The 15,563-nt window shown below is 40.0% G+C and overlaps 1 protein-coding gene across 2 annotated transcripts in view; it reads left to right on the top strand.

Annotated features, from left to right (window-relative positions):
* Window positions 1–15,563, top strand: part of ctnna2 (catenin (cadherin-associated protein), alpha 2) — a gene marked incomplete at both ends in the record, with an annotated part of 341,788 nt that overhangs the window by 287,428 nt on the left and 38,797 nt on the right. Inside the window, 3 exons of one of the 2 annotated variants that reach the window (XM_080028673.1) lie at window positions 9,445–9,537; window positions 11,385–11,541; window positions 12,009–12,209. In XM_080028673.1, coding sequence (XP_079884799.1) covers window positions 9,445–9,537; window positions 11,385–11,541; window positions 12,009–12,209 — 451 coding nt within the window. The remainder of the gene's footprint in view (window positions 1–9,444; window positions 9,538–11,384; window positions 11,542–12,008; window positions 12,210–15,563) is intronic. The other variant, XM_080028674.1, reaches the window with a different exon arrangement.

Below are 15,563 nucleotides of genomic sequence, written 5' to 3'. Positions count from 1 at the left end.
TAATGTATGAGGTGACATTTCCGTCTGCCTTAAATCCTAAGCTGTGATGTGTACGTTTATCCACCATGCTTCACATCTGTTTGTATTGGAACAGGTAATTATTGATTCTGAAATTAGAAATCATCATTGTCAACAACTCCTATCCTCAATGGGTAATTATTATTATTGTATTATATTTTTTTTAGGGGGGGATTTCTTTTCTCTTCGCCCTTCCCCCAATTTAAAGGTTGAGGCATTTATGGCTGACAACCACTGACCTTTCCCACTGCGTGCATGTATAATCTTACAGGGCTAATCATGCTTTTCCTGTGCCTTATAACAGATGTGAGAAGGCAGAGGGATGTGAAGTGGAAAAATGTCAAGGTCTTGCCGTGTTCACATTTTGTCCTAGATTGGACATTAGTCTCTAGATTTGTTGGATCAACCAGGAATCTACTCCTTGAACTTGTGTGATAATTTCCCTAGCTATAAAATACCAAATGGATTTAAAGTAATCCATATTGCCTGAGAAACAGGAATATATCATTTAAGTGTAGTTTTAGATATAGGAGCATTGCATGACCTTTGTTGCAGAAAAGACCTTCCCTTGTAAACTGCTTCAGAATCATTTATGTTCTATACTTACTACACTTAATGGCATCTTGCACTGAAACGTAACACTAACACCTCGAGCAAGAAGCAGTTCTTAAACTGCAGTTACTGTATCTTGCGCCGTGCTGCAGAGTTTAATGTCTTGAAAATGGGCCTGATTTTGGCTCCGTCATTTTTGGTTTCACTGGCCATTGAACTGTAAGTTGGAGAGAGAGAGCAGCAATTGCTGTCTGAGTCCAGGCAATTTGTCATGGGTGCCACACAGTGTAAATTGATGCCAGCGTTTGACAGAAACTATCGAGCACTCAAATCTCGGTCTGCCTTGGTAGTTAAACGTCTGCGGTCTGCTAACAATATACAATGCGAGTTCAGATGGAGCTGGCATTCGCTACTCATTTTGGCTAAAAATAGTGACACATCTGTTACGCACCTGATTTAGACACAAACCGATGTCGTGTCACCAATAAGCATACCAGTCTTTACAGTACGGCGGTTTAAACATTTCTATTCCCCTGGAACGGACTTTAAATAGCTTCTGTTGCAGAGGGACTGTGGACATAGATTAAAAGCAACAACCCAGAGGTCCATTTTCATAATTATGTTTTGGTGCCAAGCCCGACTGCTTGGCTAGCACTCTTAGAAAGGGAGGGCGGGAGGGCGAGAAAGTAAAGAGAAATCAATACTTCAGTTCAAACAGCCCTGGATGCTTTTTGTTTTTTTAGGGGGGATGGAGAGCAATGGAGAGGAACTGTAAAATATTCTGTATCCTGTGGCTACACTACCAGCTTGAGCCAAAATTGTTGTAAGATGAACAAACTACTTACTGCATACCTGGGTGACAGAACTTTCTGAATGTATTTGTAGCTATAACTCCACCTGTGAGATTGATTGCTTGTTAAAAAAAGAAGAGAAATCCGTCCGTCCAGCCTTTGCTTCTCAGCAGAAAGTATGGTGCACAGCAAAGCAGCAAGACACCAAGACCAATAGGAAGTGTGAATCAGTGTGAGTCAACCCCCTCCCCACTCTTCTTTCATCAATGCTCTGTCATTCACAACAATGTGAAGTACAAGGCAATTCAATATCCAGGACTCTAAATTGAAGCTGCAAGACTCATGTAGAGCATGTGCCCAAAAACACTCACACACACACACACACACCAACCCGATCTCACGCCGAGGCGTCACTTCCAGACGCATGGACCGGCGGCTCTATTTCACGCCTTGCCTGACCAGGGCGGCTCTATTACGCGCGCACCTCTGTAGTCAAGATGGCGGCCGCGGTTTTCCGTCAATGTTTTATCTATATTATAACCTCTCCCTGTCCCCTTGCCCTAACCCTAACCACCGAGGGGGCTGCAGCTAGATAGTATTGAAATGCTGGGAGAACATGTCGTGCTCTTCCTGGGAGAACATGTCGGCCCCTGTTGGTGCTATTCCTCCGTTAATTTAGACTATTCCTCCGTTCATTTGGACGGCGGGAGGTGCGCGTGTAATAGAGCCGCCCTGGTCAGGCAAGGCGTGAAATAGAGCCGCCGGTCCATGCGTCTGGAAGTGACGCCTCGGCGTGATACCAGGTTGCACACACACACACACACACACATGCACGCACGCACGCATGCGCGCACACACACACACACACACACACACACACACACACATATACTTGTCTTAAGTCAGTTCTGTCCAGCTAACTTTATGATTTGTTGAGATTGCTTTCAATGACCTTTCAATAAAATTGTATATAATAAATGTTATCCTCTAGGTGCCCATCATTTTGTCTGATTTTTATTTACGCATTCAGATTTAAATGTGAATACATTTTGAAGCCTCTGTGTATGTGGTCACTGAAAGCAGCCACTGGTCCTTGACATTTAGCACTACAAAAGGGATGCAAAAAAACTAAGTAGATACTGCTACAAACACCCGCGCTGTTGTCTCATGTACTGCTCTAGCATCCCCGTGCTAGCAGTACTGGTTCACCTCCCCATGCAGCCTGCGGCAAATTATCATATGTATCGAGAAGCCAGCCATGGTATTAGAAAGAATACCCAATCCTCCGCTGCGCCTCCAGAGAAATGACCACTGTAAATCACACTGTTGTCAAGCCTTCCATGCAAGCTCAGTCATGGTTGTCAAGGAGACCATGATGTGATTGTGGAGAGCTCTTCTGTTTTTCTGTAGGTGTTGATCGCATCTTTAATGAAAATCTTATAGATTCAAAGGACGAAAAAGCAAAAGGAAAGAAAAGAGAACAAACTAAAATGCCAGTTCAGTGTTTTCTTAGTAAAAATTGAAAAAGGTAGGATAAACGTGAAATTCCATTTCATTTAGGGAATTGTTTTATATTCTGTCTTCATAAATAGCTTATACGAATCGGCTATTTGTGATGAAACATTGCATTCTAAACAATAGTTGTCTTACATGTCAGAATGACTGGAAAGCAGCTTCTGTTGAATTTCAAAAGCAGGCAGACAGGTAAAATACAAATAAAACAGTTCTCATTTAATCTCATTTAGACCCACTAGAAATATGTTTTAGAGTTAAATAAGCTGTTTGATAGAAGACTTTGTTTTAGATCAGAGAAAAGTCGGAGAATACAGGTACTGAGAAATCCAGGATAAGTGGAGTCCCTAACATACAGACATATTGTCTGGAAGGCTTTTTAAGTTTACTAGAATGGCATCATCAAAGCCAGTGTGATAAAACATCAGAGACTGACAGAATGCTTTTTAAGGGCATAAGTGTTTTGTTTTTTATTCAGTTTTGAAGCTTAGATTTTAGTTCCAGTTGTGATGTGGAGTTGTTTTCAGGTGTGAAGTGTTTTGTTTCAGATGAATATATAGTTGTATATTAGCATTGTCAAAAACTATCTGAGATAGAATTAATGGGAATTTTTTAACATCTGATTTTCCATTAAAAACTGTAAATAAAACATATTTGGAATACTTGAAGTACACATCTTTAAATGCTGCTTACAGTATTGATCTTGAACAACAATATGAATGCAAGGTCTTACTCTTGCACATCTAAATTAACACAAACAGAACTGAAACTGACTGCAGTGCCTCACTATTGCAAGTAGTGCGTTTAAGAAGCAACCTTAATCATCAAACGCAGTGAGGAGCGGCATCAAACGCATGACAGTTTAATTAACATGGAAGTCATTTTCAGTGAATGAAAGTCAAGGCGTATAATAACTATAATCACTGTACTATGGAGTGGACTGTGATATATCCGTACCCCCATGTACAACCCCCACTACAGATGCTCCTATATTGTCATTGGTCAAAGGGGCTGTGTACATCTGCCGGAGCTGACCTAGAATCAGGCTTTGTTAACGATCCATTGACCGTATGGAATTGGGTCAGCAAACTTCCATGTTATTATCAAGGGGCCTTTGTAGACGTCTTAACCTGATTTCTTCAAACATGGTCAGGCCAGTTACACTTTTGCAACACAGAATGAAAAGACCTTGGCCATACTCACATTTAGAATAATGAAAATGAGACCCTTAAGTAAACATGTTTTTTAATTAAACAATACAATCACCTTGCCTGTACTGTATACACTCCTGCTCATTAGTAGTGCATGAAGGCAAAACAAAATGTCCCAACTCCCCCCTTATTGTAATCCTCTTGATCTAAGGCTGATCTCAGATACACTGTTTTTTGTTCTGTGTGTTTTGTATGCATGGTGCTGATGAACCAGGGGTTTTCAGGGAGACAGAGTGTATGGAGGAGTGGAGGATTGTATCCCCAGTCAGCCACGTATTAGAGGACCTGTCACTTAGTAAACAGTGACTTAAACTCATTTCCATGCTGAGGTTGGGAAGTGTAGAGTGAACTCCTAAGTGCATTAGAGTCACTCGCAATTTAGGTCCACTTTGTCTCACATGCGAGGGTGGCTGTTTGGGTGTGTGGGAAGGGAAGAAAGAAAAGCAGCAGAGGGAACAATTAAAACAGCAATCTGTAATCAAACCGACTCACAAAGACATTTGATTTTCTGTTAGATTGTTTTTTTTTCTTTTCTTTTTTCAAAATAAGAAGTTTAATTAAAATGGCTTTCTTGTGTATTTCACTTCCTTTGGAAACACTAATATCACAACAAAAGAAAATATGTTTTTACATTTTCCCTGCCTTCATCTGAACAAGACCCAGGTGCAGAATAGACATTATCATGGTGAACATGCTCGGATATCTATTCCCTTTGTTTTTGTAATTTCACCCTCTCCCTGTTTAATATGCTGCGAGGTCTGGAATATCTTTTGATGTTGTTGCGAGCCCGGTGGGCATTCTTCCCGAGGCAGTATGACTTCACTCCTTAATAGGAATTGATTTTCAAAGAGGTTTATAGTCAGTCACAGAAGGTCGTCAACTCTAGCTGCCTGATATCCCCCTATAGACTCAACCTTGACATCAAACTAGTTTCCTACTGGCATGCACTTTAACCTGTGTCTATCACTTCCGGTCCAGACCTTGCGGTCCATACGTTGCATGTACAGGCATCACGGGCCACGGCTGTGAGCTCACAGCTAATAACTAAAACAACAGGACATTATCCTGCCATGGCCCGCCTGTGATTGTTTCACAGTCTGCATACTGTATTCCCCTGTTAGGTGTTCTGCTCCACCTAAGTTGACAGCCTGATTTATTTATTGTGTGCGAGAGCATGAAGTTGCTCATGTATGCGCACGCAGGAGACAGGCAGAAAAAAAAGCATTGAGGTTTGAGTGGTTTAGTGCATTTGAAAGAGACAACTCCTGTGCCAATAAAGACCTTGCCGACACCATACCTGCAACAAGTAAACATTCAGTTTTGACACTTAAAACAACAGAAGCAATGTTTGTGTTTCATCACATAGCTTAAAGCACCATCCAATCGCTTCTTCCACTGCCATTGTGCACAGCACCTTGGCTGACACCGGCACTTTTAGTTGTTCTTGAGAGTGAGTAACTGGAAGGGAGATTTGTGTGGTCTTGCTGCTGCAAATGGCTGTAGAAATGGCCTAGTCTAGGGGTAACCAACCGTCCTGGGTTAAAAAGAGGAGTCTTCCTCTGGCACCGCTTTCCTGCTCTTTGGCACAGCTACTTTAGTGTCTACTCCATCCAGAAAGATCAAAAATGTGGGGGTGGTGGGGGATTAGTCAAAAGTTTTTGGCGTTACATCAGGAATACTGCCGAAGTACAACAAAGAGGAGATAAACTGAGTCTCTGCCATGCTAGGCAGACAGCGCTAAATAGCGATAAAGAGAGACTTGTTAAGATGTTATTTAATCTGTTAACATCCTCAGTGCTTCCTGGCCATAGATTTGACGTGCTCAGTAACAACGCCTCATGCCTTAAGAAATGGAAAAAAGAATGACACTATCAGATCTGTTTTCAGTTACTCGGCTCCATTTAGGGGATTTAGATAGCATATACGTGAGAACGCCCATCTCTACAACTGCAGTGGAAACCTTCATCAAATTAGAATTGAAGTGATTATCCAGGGTAGAGCAAAAGGACAAGATCGATAGTTCTTTGTTCGAGGCTAAAATGAAGAATGGGCATTCAGCAGGGATCTCTCTCTATCGCTCCCTCTCTAACACACCTCTTTGAATTGCATATTCTCCTCCAACATCCTCGACCATATCAGCATTAGGCTCGCATGGTGCAGTCTCTAACCTTCTGTCTTGTTTTTTTTCCTCCCTCTCTTTGGAAAAGAAAAAACAACTCAAAGGGGAGGCACTTCCTTAGATAATTGCAATTAGTAGTTTTGGCTGGATGTTGCAGCGTTGGCCCTGGTCCAGCTCTCTGTGTTGGGTAGGAGGGAGTGGGCCTGGTGTGCATGTTTCCAGCCTCCGTAAAGCCTTCTGCCCTTTTGCCTCGCATGGGCCCACTAAAGCTCTATGAGGGCCGCCGGGCGTGAGCAGAACTACAGAAAATAAATAATGTAAGTGGATAAAGATGCAGAGGAGACTTCCATTTCTACTGTTCAGTTGACACTATTTTAAGTAAACTTCATTGTGATTTCAGTTTCAGCCCAAATGACCAAGCCCCGCTAGAGAGAGAAAAAATATCACGGCAAGAACATTCTCAAAACAGGTCATTTCACAATAACATAATCATGTGTGTATTTCAAAATACAAATGGCAAGTGTTCCTTCAGTCAAACACCATAAGAAAAAATGGTAACACTTTATAATAACTATCCGTTGTAACTCGTTAATAGATCATTAGTAAACTCTTAATTAATGATTATTAATGATTTGTTAAGTGTTTGTTAGCAGTTTGTTAAGGATTTATAACAATGGTAGATAGTTAATATCTTAATAATTTAATCAGTTCATCTGGGAGGTAATCCGAGATACCGACGAGGCTGAAATAGGCTATAGACTATACACAGTGCATGGGCAACTGAGGGCAGCCCCATTTTCAAATATTTTTAAATAAACTCAATACACACTGTGCATGCCATGGACTTGAACGTGACGTGATCAGTTAATCTCGGATTACCTCCCAGATGAACTGATTCAATTATTAAGCTATTAACTATCTACCATTGTTATAAATCCTTAACAAACTGCTAACAAACACTTAACAAATCATTAATAATCATTAATTAAGAGTTTACTAATGATCTATTAACGAGTTACAACGGATAGTTATTATAAAGTGTTACCGAAAAAATCAAATCAGAAGCCCTCCATCCGCTGTAAACATTTGAACTAAGGAAATTAAACTGAATCTGAAAAATCGCTTACATTGGCCACCCTTTTCACAACTGTGAGAATTGTGGAGAAACTACACAGCATTCACTCCTAAATCACTTTGCAGAGGAAAACTTGCAAACATATTAAAGCTTCATAATGGTTCTGGGAAAATCACTGAATATTTTAGATTCATTTAAACCAGTAAGCAAATGGAGGGGTCTTAAATTATGCTTGAACTGTCCTTTAAATCTACTGCAAGCAGCCATTCACGTGAATGTGAAACATGGATGCTCAATCACACTCTGTTTGTCTCCCTCTAACACACACACACAAGCATGCATGCACACGTGCGTACACAAACACACATACACACACCCACACACACACACACACACACACACCACACACACACACACACACACACACACACACACACACACACACACACACACACACACACACACACACACACACACACACTGCTTCACATAAAGGACTGCAATCCATCAATATGCTCATTGCTGTCATGAGTATAGAGAGAGAGCTCTAAGCAAGAGTCCCCTAACACAAATTTGATTTTTCCTCAATTTGCCTCAAACAGTGACATGTGAGCATTGGAAGTGCTAATACAGAGTGGCACCCTTTGCTGCCAATAGGCATGTGTCTATTTAGCTCAGTTTGAAAGCCTCGGCTCCTGCTGAAATCTGATTTACTTAAGGATGATATTGGATTATACAGAGTTTGAAGTTATGAAAATGAGCTGTGAAGAACAGTGATACTTTGGTGCTATATCATAACTTCACATGGGAATACAGAAGATAGTGTTTGTGTGTGTGTTAAAATATTTAGTACCTCCAATGTGTTCGAACACATTATTCAAAAATAACCTGTTAACTAAACTGTCTGTATGAGCTACTACAAACACATTCCAAATCTCAACATTTTCAAATCTTACAAATCAATTGGATTATAATTATGTATTTATTTTTATTAACCATTGGTAGCATATATTAGTACAGCTCTGTACCAATAAAAACTGGTATAAGCTGTGTGTTTCCAAAAAAAAGAGAGTCAGTTTGAAAACACGTTTAAGAAGCCCTAGCTTGCTCGAAATACAGACATATATCAAAGTAAGGGTTGTCTCGTACATCATAACCACCTGACACCTACATTATACAGTAAAGCATATATTTGTACCACCGAGCTCCACAATGGTATTGGCATGCTATTCATCCAACACAAGCGTGCTGCAATTGTTAACCTAATGATTAAAGCTTTCTTTATATTCTGAGAACCTGGCCATTCTTGATCTGAATGAAACAAATTATACCGAGCTAGCTCTAGCCTATATTTCTACCTGTGCTATGTCACTCTACTGTGTCAAAGACATTTTTCACATGCATGTACGCTGGGGTAAAATTAGACCAATCATTTCCTAAAGTCTATAAAAGGGGTGCACACACTTTTTGGGCTTCTTCTTTAGCCGGCTGCCTCTACTTTTCCAGTCTGTTGTGTGAAAAGGGACTGTTGTACGAGTAAGTGTGATTTCATGTCCCCCGCTGTTTCCTTTCTCAACTTGCTTTAGAGGAGGAAGTGTTTGTTGTGGTTTTTATGAATGGTTCCTAAACCCCTCTCCATGTAACCTGTCTTTGTAGAAGGTTGACAGATAAGGAAAAGAGGAACCGCAAGCTGAAACGTTTTATTGTGAGGGTGCATGTCTGCCACACGAGCACAAGCTTGACTCTCATGTCGATCAAGACACAGGAAGGCCATAGGGTGGAGTCGTAAAAACTTTTTTGAATGGCACTGGACTTATTTTTGTGAATGACACACAACCTACCAGCATCACATTGGATGAAGTGCATGGGGACCCCTGGTCTACAACATCTATACAGCATCCTCTGCTGATTGTCCCCCTCACCTACATTAGAGAGAGTAAACTAAAATGTGATATTTGTACAGCTTGTAAAGAAAGAACATGCAACAACCAGTAAATATTTCAATAGGCAACATACAGTATAGGCATGTTAATGTTGTTTTAAAAGAGACTTGAAAAAAATATGTGCCAATCCTTTTTTTATTTTTTTGAGCTCATGACCTTCTTAGCATTTTGATTTTGGATTATAATCACTGTGTCCATATGTATCTTTGCCTGCTATATTCAGGTGGCCAACCTGGCTTGCTCCATCTCCAACAACGAAGAGGGTGTGAAGCTGGTTCGAATGGCTGCCACCCAAATTGACAGCCTATGTCCACAGGTGAGAACATCACTTTCATCCCATAATAAAGGTCTCTTTACAAAATAATTGGTCAACATGTTTTGGTTATTTTAAACTCTTTACCTCTAAATGCACCTCAAAGTAGACTTTAGAAAGTTTCTTAAAAAATTACAATTGCTAGAAATGACTGAGAAAGTGTTTGGCAGAATGGAATGGAACAAAGAGCTATGAACAATGTGTAGGTGGACCCTGTAGTACTGTTTCTCAGGATGCAAGCAAAGAAGAATGTCTCATCGATACATTGTATCCAAGGTTAACTGTAGGCCTTATTCACACGGGACCCAACATAGTAATGGAGAGGAGAAATGGAGAAGGGAGGTGAAGTCAGCGATCCGCAACCTGGGCGCCCACTGTAGCTAGAAATATGTCTGTTCACAGAGCCTATAGGTTCACAGTTCAAACAGGTAGCGGATTGTGAGGAGATATTCACTGATTTTTGAGAAAATATGTTTTTGATAACAAGCATTCTCCAGAATCGCTGACTCCACCTTTAAGACTCAGGATCTAATGTGCAGGCCCCAGTCTGCGCACCTGCTGAGACACACTTACTGATTAAACTCGGGGAGGAACCATCTCCTGATCCCTTTTGGCAATGCTCAACACAGACAGATTAAAAAGACACAATAGACACAGACTTTGTGACTGGGAAGAAGGAACAAAGAGGGGTGTAACAAAGAAAAATATTTCCATCTGTTCTGGTTATAGTTAACCACGGTCCCTTATCTTCACACACACACACACACACACACAACCTCAGCAACTGCCTTGTCCATATCATCGTGTTTCTTCTCTCCTACATGATATTAACTAAACTAAACCTACATCTTAAAAGCAAGACATCATAAAGAACAAGGAGAAAAACAATATTGCTACTTGTACACATGCCAGCTATAATTGTCAAAGGATTAAGCCTGCCGATTATATTCAGTATATTGAGACCTTTTCTTCTCTTTTACTCATTAATATTATAATATTTTTTTCGGCTTGAATCCAGATATTCACATCCATTCTATTTTATATAGCACCAGATGACAACAGAAGTAATCTCACGCAGTTTTAATATAGAGCAGGTGTAGGCCAAACACTTTCATTCATGGAGACCTAGAATGAGAATCTGCCATGATCAAGCACCTGGCGACTGTGGAAGGGAAAACTTCACTTTGACGGCAAAGGAACCTCTGACAGAACCTGGATCTGAGGGTGGCGGCCATCTGTCTCCACTGGTTAGGTTGAGAGGGGGAGAGAGACACTCACACACACAAAGAGAGGCACAGCAACAATAACAATAGCAAAAATGTTAATACAAATAAATGACAATCAATCAAATTAGTAACGATCATAGCAATAGGATTAAAAGGAACCAAAATTAACCAAAATCCATAATAATATATCGTCTGGTGTTATATATTCTTCATTAGGAGGAAGATGGACAGTGTAGTTTTGTTTTGTTTATTAGTTTAATGCTGCTGCAAATATTGGAAAAAAGTTTAAAAAAATAATCTGATTTAATTTAATTTGCCCAAAAATACACTGTCCAGCTGTTAAATTCAACAAAATGATTTAATTGAAACTACATACACTATGTACAGCTTATTTTTAAAGATTGGCATTAGGAAAGCATGGACTGACTGCCACAGACAGTGTAGCAGCATTAAGAGAGGGACTATTGCATGATTATCATTGTTTTTGTTGTCTTTTCACCAGATATTATTTTGCGCAATGGGCTAACTGATGTTTTGTGGGGCGGCCTCATCCTTCAATATAATTCAGTATTTGTTGTCATTAACATGCATTTTGTAACAATGTTAGCCCTTCTTCCATGGCAGGTAATCAACGCGGCTCTCACCCTGGCTGCCCGTCCCCAAAGCAAGGTGGCCCAGGACAACATGGACGTGTTCAAGGACCAGTGGGAGAAGCAGGTGCGCATCCTGACTGAGGCAGTAGATGACATCACTTCTGTGGATGACTTCCTGTCTGTGTCAGGTATGAGGCGAAAACAGCAACAATTCTCACTCAATGGCAAATTGAAGAAAATGGTTCATATGTCCCTCATTTTACTCTAAACTAAAAAAAAATTGGCAGCTCAACATAAAAAAACTGAAACAAAACCATAGTTTGGATAATAAAGGAAGCCGCAAAATAAATAAAATACCAATGCAGAGAAAAACATAAAGTCAAATATCTGAAACCAGATGGGTATTTGTTCTCCTTAAATTATGATTTATTCTATTTTGTTAGTTTGCATTTTGTTTTGTATCATTATTGGCATGGTTTGTTGTAAAAAATTATGATAAACCGAACTGCAATTGTTTAGAATAATTATTTTAAATATATGTATAAAACGTGTTCACATTCAGGGAGAAACATGAATTATTACATGCATTACCAACTAGAGCAAAATTCAGGTTCCTCCTATTTCACTCATGGTCTTCTATTGTGCCTCTCCCTAGAGAACCACATCCTTGAGGATGTCAACAAATGCGTAATTGCTCTGCAAGAGGGAGACGTGGACACTCTTGACCGAACTGCTGGAGCTATCCGTGGCCGGGCTGCTCGTGTGGTCCACATCATTAATGCAGAGATGGAGAACTACGAGCCTGGGGTCTACACAGAGCGTGTTCTGGAGTCCATCAAGCTCCTGTCTGAGACTGGTTAGTGCACTTTAAACAAAACTGGTGTGGCTATGCTTCATCAAACATATTGTGAGAAGCCTGTTGGCAAGTTGAGCTCCTTTCGCAAGAAGTGGCGCAACAAACACATACAAAGAGACACACAGACACACACACACACACACACACACACACACACACACACACACATTAGCACTTACATTAGCTTCCAAGTCTGGTCAGTGACCTACAGACACACCTTAATTGCCTGGATGCCCAGTGTCCCACCGTTTGGATCAGTATCTTGGCTCAAGCACAAACCCCAGACGCCACCTGTTCACTCTTCTGCCACTCTTGCCCCTAACCTTTTTTTAAATTTTTTTTTCTCCATCACAGCATATCCCATGTCACAGCAATATTCCAGGTAAACCCTGCGGCAGACCAGACTTGGCCAACATATGTTTCAGTGCTATCTACAGTGAAGACCCCCCCACCTTAAATTGAGTGGATACTTTTCACAGGATACAAGGCGAAAGGACACAGTAGGGAGTAAAAAGTAAACTTATAGAGATGTGTTTAGCTTGGCGCAGTTTGAGTGGTTTGTTGACTATACTGGATCAGTCACCTGCACATAGCTTCTTTATTTTCCAGCTTATCAATTAAAAGGGATTTAGGCAACAAGGGTGCCAGCCGGTTAGAGTAGGAGGATGTGCTATTATCGAGTGGAAGGAAAAACTATCCCCTCCTCCTGCCCACATCTGCAGTGCCCTTGGCAAGAAAAAGAACTCCCAGCATGGTATGAGTGTGTGTTTGAATGGTTGAATGAAAGGCAAAGATCTAGCTGTTTTTTTACATTTTGTTTCAAGTACTGTTTCACATTCATATGAACATGCACATACGCAAATTATGCGATGGTGTCACATTACTCCACTGAACCACAGGTGGCAGTCATATACCAAGAAATGCAGCAATGCACTCAAGAGGAAGACTGCATTATTAGAAGACTAAATTCTAATAAATTGATTTCATATTTTATCAGGAAGTCATTTTAGTAAACCATGCTTTGTGGTGAGCAATAGTGGATGTAATAGTGATATTAGTTAGTTTACAGAAAGTACCACAGAGATTCAATGATGATTATACTGTAAATTATTGTGTTGTATTGTTTTTACAGTAACTCTATAGCAGGGGTCCTCAAACCTTTGATAGCTGAGGGCCAATTTAGGAACCCAACATTAGACCGAGGGCCGCCAAAGGAAAAAAAATTAACTAACTGAAATCATTCCAATGACCAGGTTGCGTCTTTACAGTTTACATGTATTGGTCTGCATCCAGTAATGTGTAATTAACACAGTTTAATTAATTAATGAAGGGCTTGGTTTCATTTCAACATTATATGTTTCTGCAGGCCGCCATTGGCCCGCGTGCCGCACTTTGAGAACCACTGCTCTATAGAGTAAGCACACTGCAAAACAATAATTGACTAACACTACAATTTGTCATAACACAAGTACAACCAAGCTGCTAGTGAGTCACTCAAAACTCGACAGGCGGCCAGTCTAGTGTCTAGTGCCCAACCCTGGTGCATGAACAAAGCTAACCTTTTAAGTTGTAAAGCTTCCACCTTGATTGCTGGTTTGTGGGATAGTAATGGTTTAACCCTTGGGTATCCTTAACTTTTTAGTTACACTCGGTACCCTAGAGGACAAAAACGTCCTCTCCCTATAAACTGCCCTAAAAACATTATACAGTAATATTTTTTCTACTTTTTTTTTTATAAACCTTTTATCCCACTTGACCTCTTTACATACATATCAAATATTCATTCATTTGTAATTGCTTTTAACCCTTTACATGCAAGCTTATGTGATGACGTGAGCCATTTTTATTTAAAAAAAACACAATAATTGAAACATTTCTCATATAATAGATGCAAAGTGGATTTTTTTGAGTGGGATAATCAGACTCTAGGATATGATAATGATTTGCAATAAAACTGCTTTTGATACATGTTTAGTATTTGTGCAGTCACAGATGCAAATAAATTCTCACACTCATCCTCTCCCTATAAACTGCCCTAAAAACATTATACAGTAATATTTTTTTCTACTTTTTTTTTTAAACCTTTCAACCCACTTGACCTCTTTACGTATATATCAAATATTCATTCATTGTCAGTTGCTTTTGACCTTTTCATTCCAGTTTCTTTGATGATGTCAACAAAGTACTAAAGTAACAAAGTGAACCTGCGCAGCCACCTGAAAACCCACAAATTGCACCTTACAGCTGCACACATACAGTGTTGTGCGAAAGTTTGTGAACCCCTTGAGCCTTTTGGAATTGTATTTATTTTAACCATTATTAATTCATTTTTTTCAATACCAGTATTTTTTATATGAAATAATAGATGTTTGTTTATCAATTCAACATTTTTCTTTTCCAGAAATCAATTGTTAAAACAGTTAAAACAAATTATTTGACAAATGTTGTATGTGCAAAAGTTTGTGAACCCTAAGCTGCATTGCTTAAATCGAGCAAGGTAAACACAGTCAGGTGGGCCAAATTGATTGATGAAATAATAGACCAATGTAATGAGATATCTTTAGGGAGGAAATTTGGCGCCACTAGATAAAACAAAGATAAAACCTGGTCAGTTTAGGCCCACCAAACTGAACCCATACAGGTCAGAGATGCTAAAAGGGAAAGACATCTCAGAAGATCTCAGGAATAGACTTGTGATGCTGCACATTTGTCTAGGGACAGCTATAAATTAATTAAAAAAACGTTTGAGCTACATCGGTCCACCGTGAGGCAAATCATCTACAAATGGAGAGCTTTACGAGTGACTAAACATCTGCCTAGAAGTGGACTTCCTTCAAAAATATCTTCAAGCGCCACAAGAAAATTATTTTTTTAGTTAAAAGCCAACCCACACATTACATCTAGTGATTTGCAGACCTCTCTTGCAACATCTGGGACAGATGTGCATGGTTCCACAATAAGAAGAAAACTCAGTCAACATGGCTTTCAAGGGAGGGTTGCTGAAGAAGCCTCTGCTCTCAAAAAAGAACAAAACTGCTTGTCACAGCTTTGCCAGAGAGCACCTGGAGATACCTGAAGTCTTATTCTGTGGACAGATTAGTCCAAAATTGATCTGTTTGGTCATAACCAAAACCGCCATGTTTGGGCAGAAACGCAACTCTGCCTACCACCAAGAGAACCTTCTCCCAAGTGAAGAATGGTGGTGGCAAATGGTCTGCAAATCTCCAGATGTAATGTGTGGGTTGGCTTTTACCTGAAAAATCCCTTTTCTTGTGGCGCTTGAGGATATTTTTGAAGGAAGTCCACTTCTAGGCAGATGTTAAGTCACTCTTAAAGCTCTCCATTTGTAGATGA

The sequence above is a fragment of the Ammodytes marinus genome (genome assembly GCF_949987685.1).
Source record: "Ammodytes marinus genome assembly, chromosome: 6".
NCBI classification, from domain to species: Eukaryota; Metazoa; Chordata; class Actinopteri; order Uranoscopiformes; family Ammodytidae; genus Ammodytes; species Ammodytes marinus.
The sequence above is the reverse complement of the archived record's forward strand: the minus strand, read 5'-3'. Positions and strand labels throughout refer to the sequence as shown.